Source organism: Notamacropus eugenii, chromosome 1 (genome assembly GCF_028372415.1).
Source record: "Notamacropus eugenii isolate mMacEug1 chromosome 1, mMacEug1.pri_v2, whole genome shotgun sequence".
Taxonomy (NCBI): Eukaryota; Metazoa; Chordata; class Mammalia; order Diprotodontia; family Macropodidae; genus Notamacropus; species Notamacropus eugenii.
Genome location: NC_092872.1, coordinates 389,989,990 through 390,007,165, shown reverse-complemented (window position 1 = coordinate 390,007,165; position 17,176 = coordinate 389,989,990). Strand labels below are relative to the sequence as shown.

Here is a 17,176-nt window from a genome sequence, read left to right as displayed (position 1 = left end):
TTGCCTCCAGGCTCAGTTTTTCCAGTTACCTCCCCTCTCCCTAGCATGCATGCTAGAGTTTTTTCCCCTATAATAGTAACTAAACCTGTGTCTTAGAACAAAAAAGTGGAAAGAGTATTTTTTTACCTAGGTAGCTATCTGAACATGACGAAGCCATTGGAATAAGTCAGCTGACCTTAGGCAAAGATAGAGTATGGTGATTGCCAGGATGTGGAACACCTGGAAGGCTCCATAGTTCAAAATAACTTATCCCACTTGCCTGCCAAGCTTTAAAATGGAAAGCAACATGGCATAGCCTACTGACTTTGGAGTCAGAGGACCTGAGTTCAGATTCTACCTCTGATGCTTGCTTATTACCTGTATGACTTTGGATAATTTGATTTGATACATCAGGAAACAAGCTCAGGGATTTTAAAGGAAAGGATTGTACTAGATGGCCTCTGAAGACCCTCCTAACTCTAAATGTAGGGTGCTATCACCTAAGCCTCTTTATATGTTCCATATATTATTATGTTTTTTTTTAATCACCTGAAATAGTAAATAGGCAACCTTTCAGAGATGAGGCTCTATGCATTTAACAAGGCTTGTTCTTGGAGAAAAATCTGTCACCAAGATCATATTCAGAACCTTTCCATCTCAGAGATCTTGCTCCTTTGGCACAGACTTCAAGCACATAGGATCCCTCCTTGATGAGGCATCAAAAAGGGGCTACATTGATCCTGTTTTCCCTAACCCTAATCTTGTATTCATATTTGTTTTTCATGTACTTATATTTGTATGTCTTGTCTCATCCAATAGAGTGCAAGTTCCTTGAGGAAAGGTCATTTCATTCTGTCTTTATATTCCCAATGCCAGGATCATAGGAGGTAATTCATAGATGTTCTTTGATTGATTATTGATTAATAAGAAATGATCATAGTTAACATTTACATAATGCTTTAAATACTATATACACTTTAAAAAACTTTACTTACATTTTCTCATTTGATCCTCACAACAACCCTTTGATTAAGGTGCATTACCCCATTTTATTGATAAGAAAACAGGATAAGAGAGCTTAATTGACTTATCCAGCATTACAAAGGTAGTGTTTGAAATTTTTAAAAGTCTAATTCATTAATCCATACAGTTTAAAATAAATAAATAGCATTTGCATAGTGCTTTAAGATATGCAAATCGCTTCTCAAATATAATCTCATTTATCCTCACAATAACCCTGAGAGGTAGTTGGCTTTATTATCCCCATTTCACAAAAAAGGAAACTGAGGCAGACAGTTTAAATGATCTAAAAGTCCCACAACTAGCATCGTAGGCCAGATTTAAACTCAGATCTTCCAAATCCCAAAACGAGTTCTCTGTCTACTGTGCCATCAAGCTTTCAAGTCTGAGTACTTATACTGTAATGAAGTCATAGTTTTATCCAGGTGAGCACTGCCTTCCCTGATGTACCAACCCCTCCATGCCTTCTTATTTCATGTAATTCTTGTTCGGGTCTTTCCATAAATCCCCCACAGAGGAACCATTCAGGCCTCCCTGTGATCCTTTCAATATCTTTGAGGATACAAGGATAAACTCAAAAAAGAGCATCTCGGAACTGGAAAGGTCTTTAAAGGCCATTTTGTCACACAGTAATATTTGTTAGGAAGGTGAGAAGACTATACAAAATTACCCATTATAACACAAGGATGCATGTAGAAAGTATCTAGCAGCAGCTACATCTCATCATGAGCTTGGGAGGGAAGAGCCGATGTACCTGGGCATGTCCTTTTTTAGTCTGCTGAGCTATAGTCTCTTGGTTGCCTCGTCACCCCCCAGCGTGCGAATAGGGTCAAAGTAATAGTGGTATTTGTATCTTTGAAGACATAAACATATTTGTAGGTTTTTTAGCAATACTGTGCCCTGCATGGGAGCCAACATGTCTGCAGGGAGCAGAGGCCCAGTTCAGTGCATCTTTATTCCCTAATAATTCTCTTTCTGAGTTGCTTCTCCACCCTAAGGATGAGTGTTGTTGTCACAGCACTTCGCACAATTCCTGAACGTAGTGGGTGCTTTTGAGGACAAGTACTCTGATGCTAGACATAGCTTCCAAATGGAGAATGGGCTGCCATCAAGTGAGGTGGGAGAAAGGGTACTGGGTTCCTTCTCCCAAGAGGTTTTCAAGGAAAGGCTGGATGACCACTCATCAGCTATGTTCTTTTGAGGATTCTTTTGGGGATAGGGGTCAGCCTAGATCACATCACTGTGGTCCCTTCTGTCTCTGAAATTCTGTGATTCATCCACAATGAATGGGGAGGTGGGAACAGGGTAGACCTAATACCAACACAGTCAACCATTAAGAAAATAGTTGGAGAATAAAGGAATGTATGATGGTGAAAATAGGCCTCTGGTTTGGGAGCTTTGGGGGCAGAGAAAGATTTTAATTCTCACATCCTGTGCTTGCTTCTCTCTAGTAGTACAAAAACTCTTGACAGTAAGCACCTTTCCCTATAATCCATTTACTGAAGAAATTCTCAAATGTTTTTCTTCCAGGAAAAGGATGTGACTCCAGACCAAGGTCTCTTGACAAAGGTGAAAGATGCTGCCTGGAAAGTGGAAACCTTGACATCCCACAGGGTCACCAAATCTTCCCTCTCCACAGGCTCCTCCATCACTGATTTCTTCCTTGCACTAACCATCTGCAACTCTGTCATGGTCTCCACAACAACAGAACCCAGGCAAAGGGTAAGGTGTCATGAGAGAGTGTGGGAGGGTTTTAAAGAAAACCTCACTGGGAGTTAGGAGACGTGGGTCTCCTGACCTGAACAAATCACTTCCCCTCAGCTTAGTTATGTATAAAAGGAAGGGGTTGCTATCTGAACTTGAGGCGGCTGGTAGCACAATTGGGTCTGGAGTCAAGAAGACCAGAATTCAAATTCTGCCTCAGACACTTACTAACTATGGGACTCTGGGCAAGTCATTTAAGCTGTTTCCCTCACTTTCCTCAACTATAAACTAGGGATAATATTAGCACCTATCTCAGAAGGTTATTGTGAGGATCAAATGAGATAATATTTGTAAAAAATATTTGTAAAAAAATTTGTAGCATAGTGCCTGGAACATGTAAAATGCTACATAAATGGCCTGTTCCCTTCTCTTCCTCAACATATAAAGTACTGTATAAATGACCTATTCCCTTCTCTTCCTCCAATTTCTTATATTCTGTGATTAGGCAGCTTGGTGGTACATGGGCAGAGTACTGGCCTTGGAGTCAGGAAGCCCCAACTTCAAGCCATGTGGTCCTCAGCTAGTCATTTAATCTCCCAATCTCAGTTTCTTCATCTGGAAAATGAAGGTACTGGATTTGATGGCTCAGAAATCCCTTCCAGTTCTCAGTATATGACCCTGTGGCCCCAATGTTTGTGGGATAGATACTCTCTGGAATTCCTTCTAACCCTAAAACTGATCATTTGGTAATTCTAGCTCACTTTATGAAAAGACTGGCTGGGTAATCCATGAAAGGCAGCCTGCAAAGAAAGGGATCAAGCTGAGAAGACTGACATCATTAATGAATGAAAATATTTATGACTTATTAGGGAAATATTTAAGTGCTTAGTGTATGCCAAGCACTGTGCTATGTGTGGCATATACAAACAAGTAAAATAATCCTTACCCTCAAGGGGCTTTTACGGAAAGGGAGAAAGAAGAGGGGACAAGATTACCTGGAAACAAAGTTCAGGAAAGAGAGTCCAGGCACCTGGGAGTACTATCACCACCATGTTCTAACCAGTAAACAGGGCTATCTCTTTATTATTTACAAAATGCTTTTCTAAATTATTGGAACTTTGGGATTGGAAGGGATTTTTGAGATGATTCCATTCCACCTTTTCCTGAAGTGTCAGTGCCATCTACCACAGTGGTATCAAACTAGAAACGGGGTACTTTTCATGAGGACCTCTGCAGACGGCATTATAAACTTAGAAAACCACATCTTAATATCATCTGTGTTCTATTATATTTTTACTTAATTTGTTAAATATTTCCCAATAATATTTTAATCTGCTTTGTGTTAGACTTGGAAGTGTTGTGACAGCAATGCAGCCCACGTTTGACATTTCTGATCCACAATGTTCCTAAGGGTCATCCAGTCAATCCTTGAACACTTCCTAATATCTAATAATTTATAAAGTATTTTTCCATGCATTATCTTATTTGATCATCACAAAACCCTGTGAGATAAGCAAATCAGATATCATTAGACCCATTTTACAGATCAGTTAAGAGACTCAGATGACATAACTTAGGAGGGTAAGATGTTGTAGAAAAAAATAGCATATTTGTATGATAATTTTTTAAAAATCTTTCAAAGGAAAGGCCATCTGCCTGTGGGCATAGAGAATCACAGAACATTAGCACTTAGAGAATCTTAAAAACCAATTCTTATATTTTCTAGATGACAAAAATGGAGCTTGGGAGAGGGAAAATGATTTGTCCAGGTCACCCAACACATTAGTCATATCAGTTAACCTAGCAAGAGATCTGGATGCTGTAGCTAGTGGTATAGTGACCTCTAAGTAACAAGAGTCCGACAGAATTAGAACTTGGAGGAAAGAGACCTCTTTAATCTGTCTCACTCTTCAACTTGCCTGTGGGTGATTTCATTATTTTTCCCCACAGAAATAACATTCTGTTTTCTCTCAATGTCAAGGTCACCATCCCACCACAGATGAAATCCCTAGGAGCTTCCCTGGAGAAGATTCACCAGCTGTTCCAGAGGCTTAAACTCTCCAGTCTCAGCCAGTCCTTCTCTTCCACCACTCCATCTGACCTTGGGGAAAGTTTAGAGCCAAATCCCACAGTTGTAGATTCAGATGAGCAAGAAGACTTCTCTGGTCATAGCGGTGGGTATTCCACAGATGTTGGCTACCAGAGCAGCTCCAAAGAAGAAGTCATGGCCAAGCAGGACATGGGAGCCAGAGGCCCCTCCTTGATAGATGTATTGGACTCAGTGATACCAGAGCCAGAATTCTTCTATGAGGCTGAGAGCCCTGATGAAGCTGCCCTGGTGCATGCTGCCCGGGCCTACAACTTCACCCTGGTATCCAGGACCCCTGAGCAAGTTACTGTGCGCCTGCCCCAGGGGACACTTCTCACCTTTGACCTTCTCTACACCCTGGGTTTTGACTCAGTGAGGAAGAGGATGTCAGTGATTGTAAGGCACCCCCTGACTGGTGAGATCATTGTCTATACTAAGGGAGCTGACTCCGTCATAATGGACCTGCTGGAAGACCCTGCCAAAGGTAAATTAATTACTGATGTGAAATAATGAACTGATACTAATTACTGATGGGTCACATAATAGTACAGAAGTGGAAGACCAAAAGAACCCCACTAGGCTGAGGATAAGAATGAACCACATACCACAGATACCAGAGCTTGTGTGAGGATTATTATCCCCATCTTACAGATGAGGAAAATGTGGCTCCATAGTATGAAATAGACCGACCCTGGTAACATAGCTAGTAAGTGTCAGAACCAGCGTTTGACCCTAGTTGTACACTAACCTTAGCGTTCTTTCCATCATGACACGTTGCCCCTCTTCTAGAAGGCAGAGATTACAATGATTTTGTAGAAATTTAAGGGATGTTGGAGGTCATGAAATCTAATTTGGGCCCAAATTCAGCAAATTTATAAAGGTCACGCAGTTAGTTAGCAAAAGAGCTAGAATCTTGGCTTCCTAATTACAAGCCCATGACATCATGCTGCCAGGGTTCTATTCCTTACCCAGAAAACCTTTGGGTTTTCCCTTTCCTTGGAAGGAGACCTTAGTCTCCTCACCAATAAAATGGAAATAATCCCCTTCTCATTTCTTCCTTCCAAAAGATTTGCATAAACTCTCCTGAAACCAACAAAGTATTTCAAAGTCCCTTGATATTAGAGTCTAATGTGAGACAGCATTAATTATGATGCAGCCACTGTCTTTATTACTAACAAGAAGTAGACAGCTATGGGACTGATTTTCTCCTAGGATAGCAGATTCCAGACAAGATTTAGAATTATCGAGGCAGCCCCATTTTCCTCTGCATAGTCAGCTGTGGCTCAGGTTCAAATGCTCAGGATGAGGGGAGTGAATGTTATTTCTTAACCCTTTGATTTAGACAATTGGCAAGTTTAGTCCATGCCATCATATCAGAGGGGCAGTATCCAGGAGAGGTAAGGACCTAGGAGGATATCTCTTAGGACATCCTGGTGACTCAGAAAGATAACATCTTCCAGAGAGAAGAAAGTTGATGGAATTCTTTAACTGGATAGGTTTGCAATAATCCTTGAAAAGTCTGAATTGGGGAGGTGAGACATTTCCCAAAATTTGCAGTTGACCATATATTGGGAATCACTGTTTGATAGCAATAGACCCTGTTGCAGAGAAGAAGCTAAGAAAAATCCAAGCCAAAACCCAGAAACACCTTGACTGGTATGCAAGAGATGGGCTACGAACACTCTGCATCGCCAAGAAGGTAGGAAGAATATTTCTGCTCATTGGTCTTGTAACATTATTAAGACAACATAAAGCTAAAGGGCTTTGGTGTTCCTTTGGTTGTTCTTTATTTGGGATGCTCAAAGAGAGCTGAGATACTTTTCAGTTGACTATTTGATCCTTTGAAACCCCTCTTCCTCTGCCTTTCTTTGAAGGCCTAGCTCAAGTCCCAGGACCTAGGTTCAGTATCTGTATCCCCCACAGTGCTGAACACCATGCTGAGGACACAATAAGCACTTGAAATGTACTTATTGATTAACCTGAATAAATAAGTAGTGTGGGACTCAGCTTATAGGAAGATATTTTTAGATCTAGAGACTTCAAAAGTCAATCTATGAAAATGAATGAGTCTGCTAAAGAATCATCCTTGGTACTCTGCTCACAGAATAGACACCTTACTTCCTTAGCTCCTTGGGACTAGAATTAATTAATCAATCAATTCATTATTCATTCATTCACCAAATATTCATAAAAGTTCTTTCCTCTGTGCCAGACACTGAAGCAAAAAAGTCAAACAAGGTAGTGTCCCTGCCCTTGAAAGCTTATAGCCTGTCTGTCTGTGTTCATCCTTCGTCTTTGGAGAAGACCATGACAACAGAGAAATGATGACATGACTTGCACTTGACTTTGTTTTGAGTGAGGGAGGGCTGTGCAGCTCACCAGCTGCACTTTCCTCACCTGAGCTTTCTGGTTCATAAACCCCTAGGCCAGACAGGGAGTGTCTGGGGAAAGAACAAAATAAACACACGAATAGTTATGCCACAAGGCTGAATGTGTTGTCATTTTTTTCAGTCATTTCTGACTCTGTGACCCCATGTGGGGTTTTCTTGCCAACACAGGAGTGGCTTGCCATTTTCTTCTCCAGCTCATTTTCAAAATAAGGAAACTGAGGCAAATGGGATTGAGTGATTTGCCCAGGGTCACACAGCTAGTAAGTGTCTGAGATCAGATTTGAACTCAGGAACATGAGTCTTCCTGATTCCAGGCCCAACACTGTGTCCACTGTACCACCTATCTAAGGCTAAATGTAGCAGGTGCCAAATAAAATGGACAAAGTTAGATAGTAATTCTGAGGAGGAAGAGATCAAATCCCACTGGTAGGAGAGGTTGTCTGAGGAGGTAAAATTAACAGTCAGTTAACAAGTATTTATTAAACTCTTACTATGTTCAAGAGGCTATACTTAGTGTTAGGGATACAAAGATGGGAATAAACATTAACTGCCCCCAAAAACTTACATTCTAAAGAGGGGAGACTATATGCAAACAACTATGTACATACAAGATATATACAGGTTAAATTGGAGATGACCTCAGAGAGATAACAGTAGCAGTGGAAGAGATCAGGAAGGTGCTCTTGCAGGAGTTAGGATGTGAAGGACAGAAAAGCTTTCACCTGTCTTTGCAGTGAAGCTTAAATGTGAACATTAGAGGTCATAGCACACAAGCCCAGTCCAGTTTAGAATGTGTTGCAACAAACTGGAGTTTGGAAACAACTTCCTTATCTGCCCTGTAGGTCTTAAAAGAAGAAGACTTCCAGAGGTGGGCCAATTTCCGCCATGAGGCTGAAGCGTCCCTTGAAAACCAAGATGAGCTACTAATGGAGACAGCCCAACATCTAGAGACTCAACTCACCTTACTGGGTAACTAAAAATAAGTCATTATCAGATGAGAAAAGAGAAATATTGTGGCTGTAAAGAAACTTCTTGGCTCTGATAGCGACAAGTCTTTAAATAGATAGAAATTGAAAACTCATCCCCAGGAGACCTTTGCAAATCTTTGGCACAAATGAAATACCTCAAATACTAATCCAAGCTCTGCTGCTCATTTTGTTTTCTGAGGAATTCCCTCTGGGAATATTATATAACTCATGTAGTCAGGCTACCTTGGAGCCTGTCCACCTCTTCCTCAAAGCTCAATCTATTCCCCATCTTGGACTGAGTCTCTATGGACTCATAGAATAATAGAAAGTTAGCATTAGAAAAGACCTTAGAAAATAGAATGTTAGAGCTGGAAGGGACTTTAGAACCTAAAAGATCATAGCTGGGAGGGGCCTTTGAACAATGAATGCCAGAGCTGGAAGAGACTTTAAAACACAAAATGTCCAAGCTGGGACTATAGAAGTCATGTCATCCAATTGCCTTATTTCACATATGAACTACCTGAATGGAGCCCAAAGAAATCAATTTATTTCCCATAGTCCGTAGCCCAACATTCAATCATTCAAGAAACATTTTTTAGGTGTTTACTATGTGCCAGGTACTGTGCTGGCAAAAAGAGGCAAAAGACAGCCTCTGCCCTCAAGGAGCTTAGTCTGATGGGGGAGACAAGGTGCAAACAAATATATTCAAAGCAAGCTATATACAGGATAAATAGGAAATAATTAGCAGAGGGAAGGCACTAGCAAGTAAGGAGGATTAAGGAAGGCTTCTTGGAGGAGATGGGATTGTTAGGACTTAAAAGAAGCCAAGGGCAAAGTCAGGAGTAGGGTCTCAGTTTCCATTCTGCCACTACAACAAGTACGAGTAGTAAAGGGAAATTGGTGAAACACAAAGCAGACTCAGAGGTTGTTTAGGACCCAAAGCTTCTTTAGCATTTCTTCAATGTGTGTCCCTAGCACTAAATGGAGTATTAAAGATAAGTCAGAGTAGGTCATACCTGCTCTTTCTCTAGGAATCAATTAATAAGCATTTATTAAGTGCCAACTATGTACCAGGCACTGTTAGGTACTGGGGATGAATACGAAAATGAAATTGTTCCTGCTCTCCAAGAGCTCTCATTCTACCAGAGGCAGGATCGATGTCTATACAGCATAAGATTGGAGAAAGATTCAGCTAGGAGCTTTATTTTTGAATTATATGATTGTAACCTTTTTAGGCATGAGTTTTTTCTTTTGTAAAGAGGGGAAAATTTACCTTATTTCATGATGCACGGTTGAAACCAGGTGAAAAAGTTCACTTGAATATGAAATCACCTTGAGAATGTAAAATCATTGTAAGATTTATCAACAAAAGTTTTTTTTAGAGATATCAATTAACCTTTGAATGAGGCACAGCTGCCTCAAAGTGTATGCCCAGAGAATTTTCTCTCACTGCCAAGGTCTCAAAGTTATAACTGCAAGTCATTTAACAGTTCCTGATGAGTGCACCACTTCCATGTTCTTAAAACTAAAATTCATTTATCTTATCCTTTATTGCAGTCTGTTACAATTCTACCTTTTGCCTACCTTACAGCAATAAGGCCAGTTCTTCATCTTCACCTTGGCTTCTAATCCCTTGACCCCATAGTTCTTTCCCAGGTCATCACCTCTGTATTGGCTACACTCTCCTTCTTTTCCTGTCTTGACTCCTTGGTGAGTCATTCAGCTCTACCCAGTCTTCATCTCTTGAGTCCCTTATCCCTTTTATCCTATCTTACCCTGTGGAGCCTCAGCCTTAGATTATTTCCATTATCCACTGCCTTCAATCCTGCTCACATGCTTCTGAATGAAGTTGAAGAAAATCATGAAACCATACTGAGTCCACTACAAATGTGTATCACATAGTCCAAGTGGGCCCTCACTACAGCAAGGCAATCCTCTTATGCCCCCTTAATTGACTTTATCTCATTGACACAGCAACTCTTCCAAACCTTTTTTCATCCCTCCCCAAATCTCCCCTGGCTCTCCCTACCCCTTCCATCTTTGCTGAAAATTTTACAAAACACTGAAGACCATTCACAGAGAGTTCCTTCTCCCTTTCTCCTTATATACCATTCAAATGCCCTCTCCCTCTTTCTCCTCCTTTAATCCTGTTTTACAAGAAGAGGCAGCCCTTCTCCTTGCCAAGGCACACTTTTCTGTATATATAAGTGATAGCATCTCGTCCCAAATCATCTCCTCCTGCAGACTGTCCCATCTCTCATCCTTACTCTCTCACTTCAAAATCTCCCAGTCTACTGACTGCTTTCCTACTGCTTACTAACATGCCCATGCCTTCCCCTTCCTCAAGAAAAGCCCCACTTAATCCATTTATCTCTGAAAGCAATTGTCCTTTATCTCTCCTGGTTTCCATGGCATAGTTCTTTCTCAGTATCCTTTGCTGGAACTTCATCCATGTCATGCCCACTAACCAATAACTGTGGGTATTTCCTAAGACTTTATACCAAGCTCTCTTATCTTCTCCTTCTATACTGTCTCACTCAGTGACCTGATTGGTTTCCATGAATTCTACCATTGTCTCTAGGTTGATGATTCTCAGATTTATTTGTCCAGCTCTAAACACTCTCCTGACCTCCAGACTCACATTTCCAACTGTTTATTGGACATCTCAAGCTGGATGTCTCATAGACATCTTGAACCGATCACTCAAAAAAATGAATTCATTATCTTCTATCCAAAAAAACCCCTTCATCTTTTCCCAATTCCCCTATGGGGTAGTAGCATCTTCCCAGTCACCCAGACTCACAACTTGTGTCATCTTTGACTCCTCACTTTCCATTTCTAATCAGCTGTCAAATCCTGTTAATTTTTACCTTCATAACATCTTTGGTATATGCTTCCTTCTCTCCTTGGACACTGCCACCACCCTGGTGCAGCCCCACCTCATACCTGGACTTATACTAATAGCCTGCTGGTTGCTCTCCTTATCTCAAGTCTCTCTCTCCACTCAGCTGTCAATAACAAGCCTTCAGATCTGACCACATCATTCCTCTGTTCAGTCAACTCCAGTGGCTCTCTGTTGCCTCCAAGATCAATTATAAAATCCTCTGTTTGACATTTATTAATTCAGCCCTTTACTACCTTAACAGTCTACTTACACCACCACCCTCCATGTACTCTGCAACCTAGTGACACTGCCCTTCCCCCAACAGTTATTCACATAACACATTCAATCTGCAGACTCTGGTCATTTTCATTGACTGTGGCCTCATATTTGGAACTCTCTCCTTCCTCCTCTCTGCCTCCTTCAAGTCTCAGCTAAAGTCCCACTTTCTATAAGAAATCTTTCCTATACCTCCCGCCTTCCCACTGACATTGTCTCCAACTTAAACCCTGTGTACTTGTACATAGTTGTCTGAACATTGTCTCCTCATTAGACATTGAATTCCTTGAGACCAGGGATTTTTTTTATTTTATTTGGATCCGCAGTGCTTAGCACAGTGCCTCACACATAGTAGGCATTTAATAAATGCTGGTTGACTTGACTTAATGGTGCCAGATTTAGAGATTGCTTTAACAGCATTTCAAGTCCTTTAGCTACACAGAAACAATAAAGCTTAGCACCTAATAAGAATAAAAATTAACTAAAATAAGAAGCTAGCAGATGGCATATTGGCATGAATGCTTTCCCCTGCCCTGCTGTGCCCTGGAGAAGCCTCCCTAGAAGCAAACCTACAGTATGGTCCTAGGGACTTTTTCCTGTCCAGTCTCCACCCCTCCAAGTGAGGCAACCTTTTGTGCTACTTGCCCTGGGCACAGGCTTCCTAGTTATGACTCTGTTCTGATGGCCTCTTTCATAGCACCATACCCTATGGACCCCTTTCAATAAGATTTCCTAATTTTTCAGTCCTGGACTCTGGAATAGCTCAAAAGGAATGTTTTCAAGACCAGCTAGTGAGAAGTCCTCATAAACTAGGACTAAAGAAGGGATAATACAGCTTGTCAGAACCTGTCAATTTATTTAGCTATGAAAGATCTTTTGGTCTCCCTGGTGAAAAAATTTCATTTTCTTCTTCACACAAATAGATGTCCTTTTCCTCCTTCCTCCATCTACCTCCTACTTTGATCTATATCATCTTCAAAGTCTCACTCCTTCTACCTGATCCCTGGAGGAAAAAATGAGGCAGGAAACGTAATTTTTCACATGGTTGTTTACTTCTGCATTTGGACTAGCTATCCAAAGCAAACATATTTCCTAAAAGAAATCATTTTTTCCTCCCTCAAGGTAGCTGGAAGAGGACTGAGGCTGGGCAAAAATTTCCCCTTGTCACTGAGAGACTCTCACTTCATTATATAGCCACACTGTAGAACTGCATTCTTTTGCTATTACTTCATTCATGTAAGGTCCTGCAATAGGAAATTATCTCTTCAGCATGCTTCTAGCATCACTCCTTTGCCAACGAGTTGTCATTCTGGATTATTAAAATGAATGAAATGCTCAGCTTGGGCAATGAGTGAAATGAATAGCCAAGTCTTTGGTCTAAGAAAAAAAGCCTTAAATGCAGATTTTGTTTGATTGTTGAATCGTTTAGCCACTGTTCAATATTCTGTTGTATATTCACTAAGGATTGACACTGAGCTTAAGATAATACAAAAAATATAAGGAATCTGCTAGCCTAATTAGTATCCCCCTTTCAGCCACATTATCTCCAACCTAAATGCAGCATCAGTTCTGTGGGTCTTCAATTTAAAAGGGCCAATTTCAATAGGATAATTATGCCTAAAGAATTCAATCCCTAGCTCTCTTCCTCAATAGGTAACCCAGCTTGTCTCTTCTCTTCCCCAGGAGCAACTGGGATTGAAGATCGACTGCAAGAAGGTGTGCCAGATACCATTGCTGCATTGCGAGAGGCAGGGATCCAAATCTGGGTCTTGACAGGGGACAAGCAGGAAACAGCTGTCAATATTGCATATTCCTGTAAACTCTTGGACCAGACAGACACCGTTTATACCATTAATACAGAGAGTCAGGTGCGTCTAGACCAGGAATCCGGTTTCCAAGTCCAGAGTTCCTCTTAGCAAAGAGGAGAGTAGGCAGTATTGTAGAATTTGAGGAGCAGTAAGGATAATCCCTAGCTCCCAGATATCTTAAAAAATTCTCTTCTAAATGGAAAAGTCCTCAAAACATAGAATGTCCAAACTGGAAAGGGCCTTAAAGAGCAGAATATCAAAATTGAAAGGGGTCTTGGAATATAGAATGTCAAAGATGGAAAGGACTGGAAAAGACCTTTGAGCCTTAGAAGAGATCACTGAGTTCAAAACTCACTCTTTGTAGATGGAGACATCACAGCCTAGAAATACGAAATGACCTTCCCAAGGTCATTAACACATCTACTTTGTGGCCCAGATAGGACTAGAATTCCAATTTCCTGATTCTTTATTAATGCTCTTTCCATCATATAATCCTCCAGCATCCTTTCTCTTTGATCCTGAAATGCCCAGGTTACTAAATCCCATGCATTAAAACACTTAAGGTCCTTGTTAAAATGTAAATGTATGTGCTTGCTTGGGCAACACACATACTAAAATGTAAATATACGAGAAGGAAAACACTCAATTGCTTATCTCCCAATGACTCAGCTCATATTATTTTCCCAAATTAGTCCCAGGAGAGATGGGACCTAGGAAATGGCAACCCAGAACAGATTGCCAAAAACTTACCTGAGTTTTGATGGAAGGGGGAGAGTGGGGGGACAGAAAACAAGATAGAACACTGATAGAGGGCTGGTCCTGGGTGACCAGGCTACAGCAAGAGGATGTTGGCACCTGGAAAATGATGGAGTAGGAAGAGCACTGAATTGAAATTCAAAGGACCTGGGTTTGAATCTGAGTTCTTCCGTTTTCTGTTTGTGTGACCTCAAGCAAGTTATTTAACTTCTCTGGACCTTAGTTTCCTCAAAAATCTGTAAAATAAGAAAATTGGACTGGACAGATATCAAGGTTCCTTACCTCTATGACACCACAAGAAAATCCCCAAAGGGAAAAAAAAGTTTAGGTGCTAGATGGGTAATAGGAATAAATAAGGACCACGGTCACAGCTTGGCCTGAGGCTAGACTGGGGAGATTTTCCTATTTGGTTTTAATTCTACCAAGAAACTGTAAAATAAAAAACACAAGTAACTCTCCATAAGAAAAAAGTCTATGCCTCCTGCCCCCCACACACACACACGGAATAGTCATTTGTATTCCCAGCAGATGCATGGATTATTATGTGATTAGATTAAACCACAATGAAGTTTCAAGATGAAAATAATCTCAGAAAAATCTTTGATTTTAATATTATGCTTATGAAAAAAGTAATTTGCAGCTTGCTTAAGTGCCTCATCCTGTAATAGTGTTGATGTTTGCCTTCTCTGCTTGAAATGGAAATTTCATTTGCAAGGATAATTTTCCTCCAGGTGATACCTGGAGGAGGAGGAGGAGGACATCTTTAAAAGTGTGAGTCAACATTAGGGGGAAAAAAAGGTTGGAGTGGTGGAGAGAGCTGGTGTCAAGTCTGTACAGCCCAAGGTATTTCCCAAAGAGCCTGGAATGCGCTCTGATTACTCTTTCTCAAAAGTAATCTGTCATTGAACTTACCCCCATTCAAATCAGTCATAGACGCACTATTGAGACCCTCTCCAAGGTTGCCATTGTCCTCTGAGAAATAATAACAGTAATAGTAATGGTTTTAAAAGTTTGTGATGCTTTAAGACTTGCTGTTTACATGTAGTGTCTTGACTGATCCCCACAATTACCCTGTGATGATGTAATTAGTGTACCCATTTTACAGATGGGGAAACTGAGGCCAAGAAAGGTTAAATAACTTGCCCATAGTCACATAGTAAGTATCTGAGGGAGTATTCAAACTCAGATCTCCCTGAATACATTTATCATTCATTGAAAAAGTGTTTATGAAGGAAAACACTGTACTTGGTACTAAAAGAAACAAAGAAAGACAGCTGAATATTGTACATAACAGTGGTGATCCTGGAAAGAGAAAACCCGAATTTGAGTCAGTCCTTCAAGCACTTATTAATCACTTCCTGTGTTCCAGGCACAGGAAAGACAAAGGAAGGTGAAAAACAGTCATAGATCTTTATCTCAAGGAGCTCACAGTCTAATGGGGGAGATGACATTCAAACGACTGTGTATAAACAATATATAGAGAGAGCGATTGGAAGAAAATGTTAGAGTGAAGGGACTAAGAGCAGGTGAGAATGGGAAAAGCCTCCTGAAGAAGGTAAGGATTTGAGCTCAGCTCTGAAAGAAGCCAACCTTCAGTGCACAGAGTGAATCAGGAAGATTCATCTCCCTGAGTTCAAATCTGGCCTCAGACACTTACTTCCTGGCTAGCTGTGACCTGGGGCAAGTCACTTAACTTTGCCTCACTTTCCTCATCTGTAAAATTAGCGGGAGAAGGAAATGGTGACCCTTTCCAGTATCTTTGCCATGGGGTCATGAAGAGTCAAGACACAACTGTTCAACAACTAAAGGAAGTCAGAGAAGATAATCAGAAGCAAGGCAGAAGAGTATTGCAGGCATAAGAAGGAGCCACTACAACTGCATGAAGTCAGGACACGGAATATTGTGTGTGAGAAACACAATGAGGCCAGTGAAGCTTACATTCAATTAGAGGAAATAACATGAATGCATAAAAGTAAACAGAAAATTTAATCAAAGTCAATATAAGTTCATTTTTTTGGAGGGAGGAGGCTAGGCAATTGGGGTTAAGTGACTAGCCCAAAGTCACACAGCTAGTAAGTGTCAAGTGTCTGAGGCTGGATTTGAACTCAGGTCTTCCTGACTCCAGGGCTGGTGTTCTATTCACTGTGCCACCTAGCTGCCCCAATATAGCTTCATTTTGGGGTATCCAGAAGAGATAAGGTCCTACACTGGAGTCCTGCTTTGTCTCCAGGGCTCATGGAATCAACTTGGAGGAGTAGTGGTCTTGTCATGCCAGGAATGATGCCATGAGCTCTCCTGGTGAGCCACTGAGTATCAGAAAATAGAGACTGTTTCAAATGACTCCTACCCATGATCCATTTAAACCCTGTGCAACCCACACACATACCTTGCAAAAGGTGACAACAAGAATGACAGATGAGAAGTGAATCATTAGTCCTCCAAAATGTAGGCACTGAGACTGAAGGAGCACTGAAATTTCTAGGTCATGCTGGTAACAATAACTCCTACTGAGCAACCACAATATGCTTTGCCTTTGTGGGGAAATAACTGAAAAATTAAAAACCACCATCCCCGCCTTTAAAGTATTTTGAATCAAGTCAGCAACTGCAAGGTACTATATTTTCCTGCCTATAGATAAGCAAAGAAATACAATGGATTAAAGGTCAACCTTGGAATTAGCAAGACCTAGAGTCGAGTCCTGTCTGTTAGCATGTATAACCTCTCAGTGCCCCAGACAAGTCTGAGTTGCAAGCTGCTACTCTGCATCAATGGAGATAGGTATTTCCACACCAATGAAATCACAGGTCGGGAAACACATAAAAATATCCTACTGACCACTTGCGTGACCTTGAAAAAGGTGATTTCTCTCTCTAGGTTTCAGTGTCCTTATTTTATAAAATGAGAGATTGGACTAGATGATCTCTCAGTACCCTTTCAAGTCTAATATTCTGTGGTTCTGTGGTAACTGGGACCCATTCCTATTAAAATTTGTTCAAAGGGAAACAAGTCAATCAATAGATTATGTGGGGAATAATGGGTTTGTGGGATACTAAAGAAAACATTTTGCCATATACTTCTCGAGGTAGGATCTGATTATAACACCCCCTCTTTCCCTCCTCCCTCTCTCTGTCTCTGCCTCTCTCCCCTGCTCTCCCCCACCCCTCCTTCTGTCCTTTTCTTCTTTTGGACTATCTATATTTTTTTCAAATTCAGATCATGCCCAGACCTGACTGAAAGGACTGCAAAGTGATGAAGTATTTTTCAGTGTATCAACAGTTTCTCAGTGCTGATGTGCATGGCAG

The 17,176-nt window shown here is 40.9% G+C and overlaps 1 protein-coding gene across 3 annotated transcripts in view; it reads left to right on the top strand.

Annotated features, from left to right (window-relative positions):
• The window catches only part of ATP10B (ATPase phospholipid transporting 10B (putative)), a 316,520-nt gene that overhangs the window by 269,144 nt on the left and 30,200 nt on the right, over positions 1 to 17,176 (top strand). For all 3 annotated transcript variants that reach the window (XM_072630895.1, XM_072630894.1, XM_072630896.1), the window contains 5 exons: positions 2,530 to 2,721; positions 4,685 to 5,276; positions 6,382 to 6,491; positions 8,025 to 8,151; positions 12,994 to 13,178. In XM_072630895.1, the coding sequence (XP_072486996.1) occupies positions 2,530 to 2,721; positions 4,685 to 5,276; positions 6,382 to 6,491; positions 8,025 to 8,151; positions 12,994 to 13,178 (1,206 nt within the window). The remainder of the gene's footprint in view (positions 1 to 2,529; positions 2,722 to 4,684; positions 5,277 to 6,381; positions 6,492 to 8,024; positions 8,152 to 12,993; positions 13,179 to 17,176) is intronic.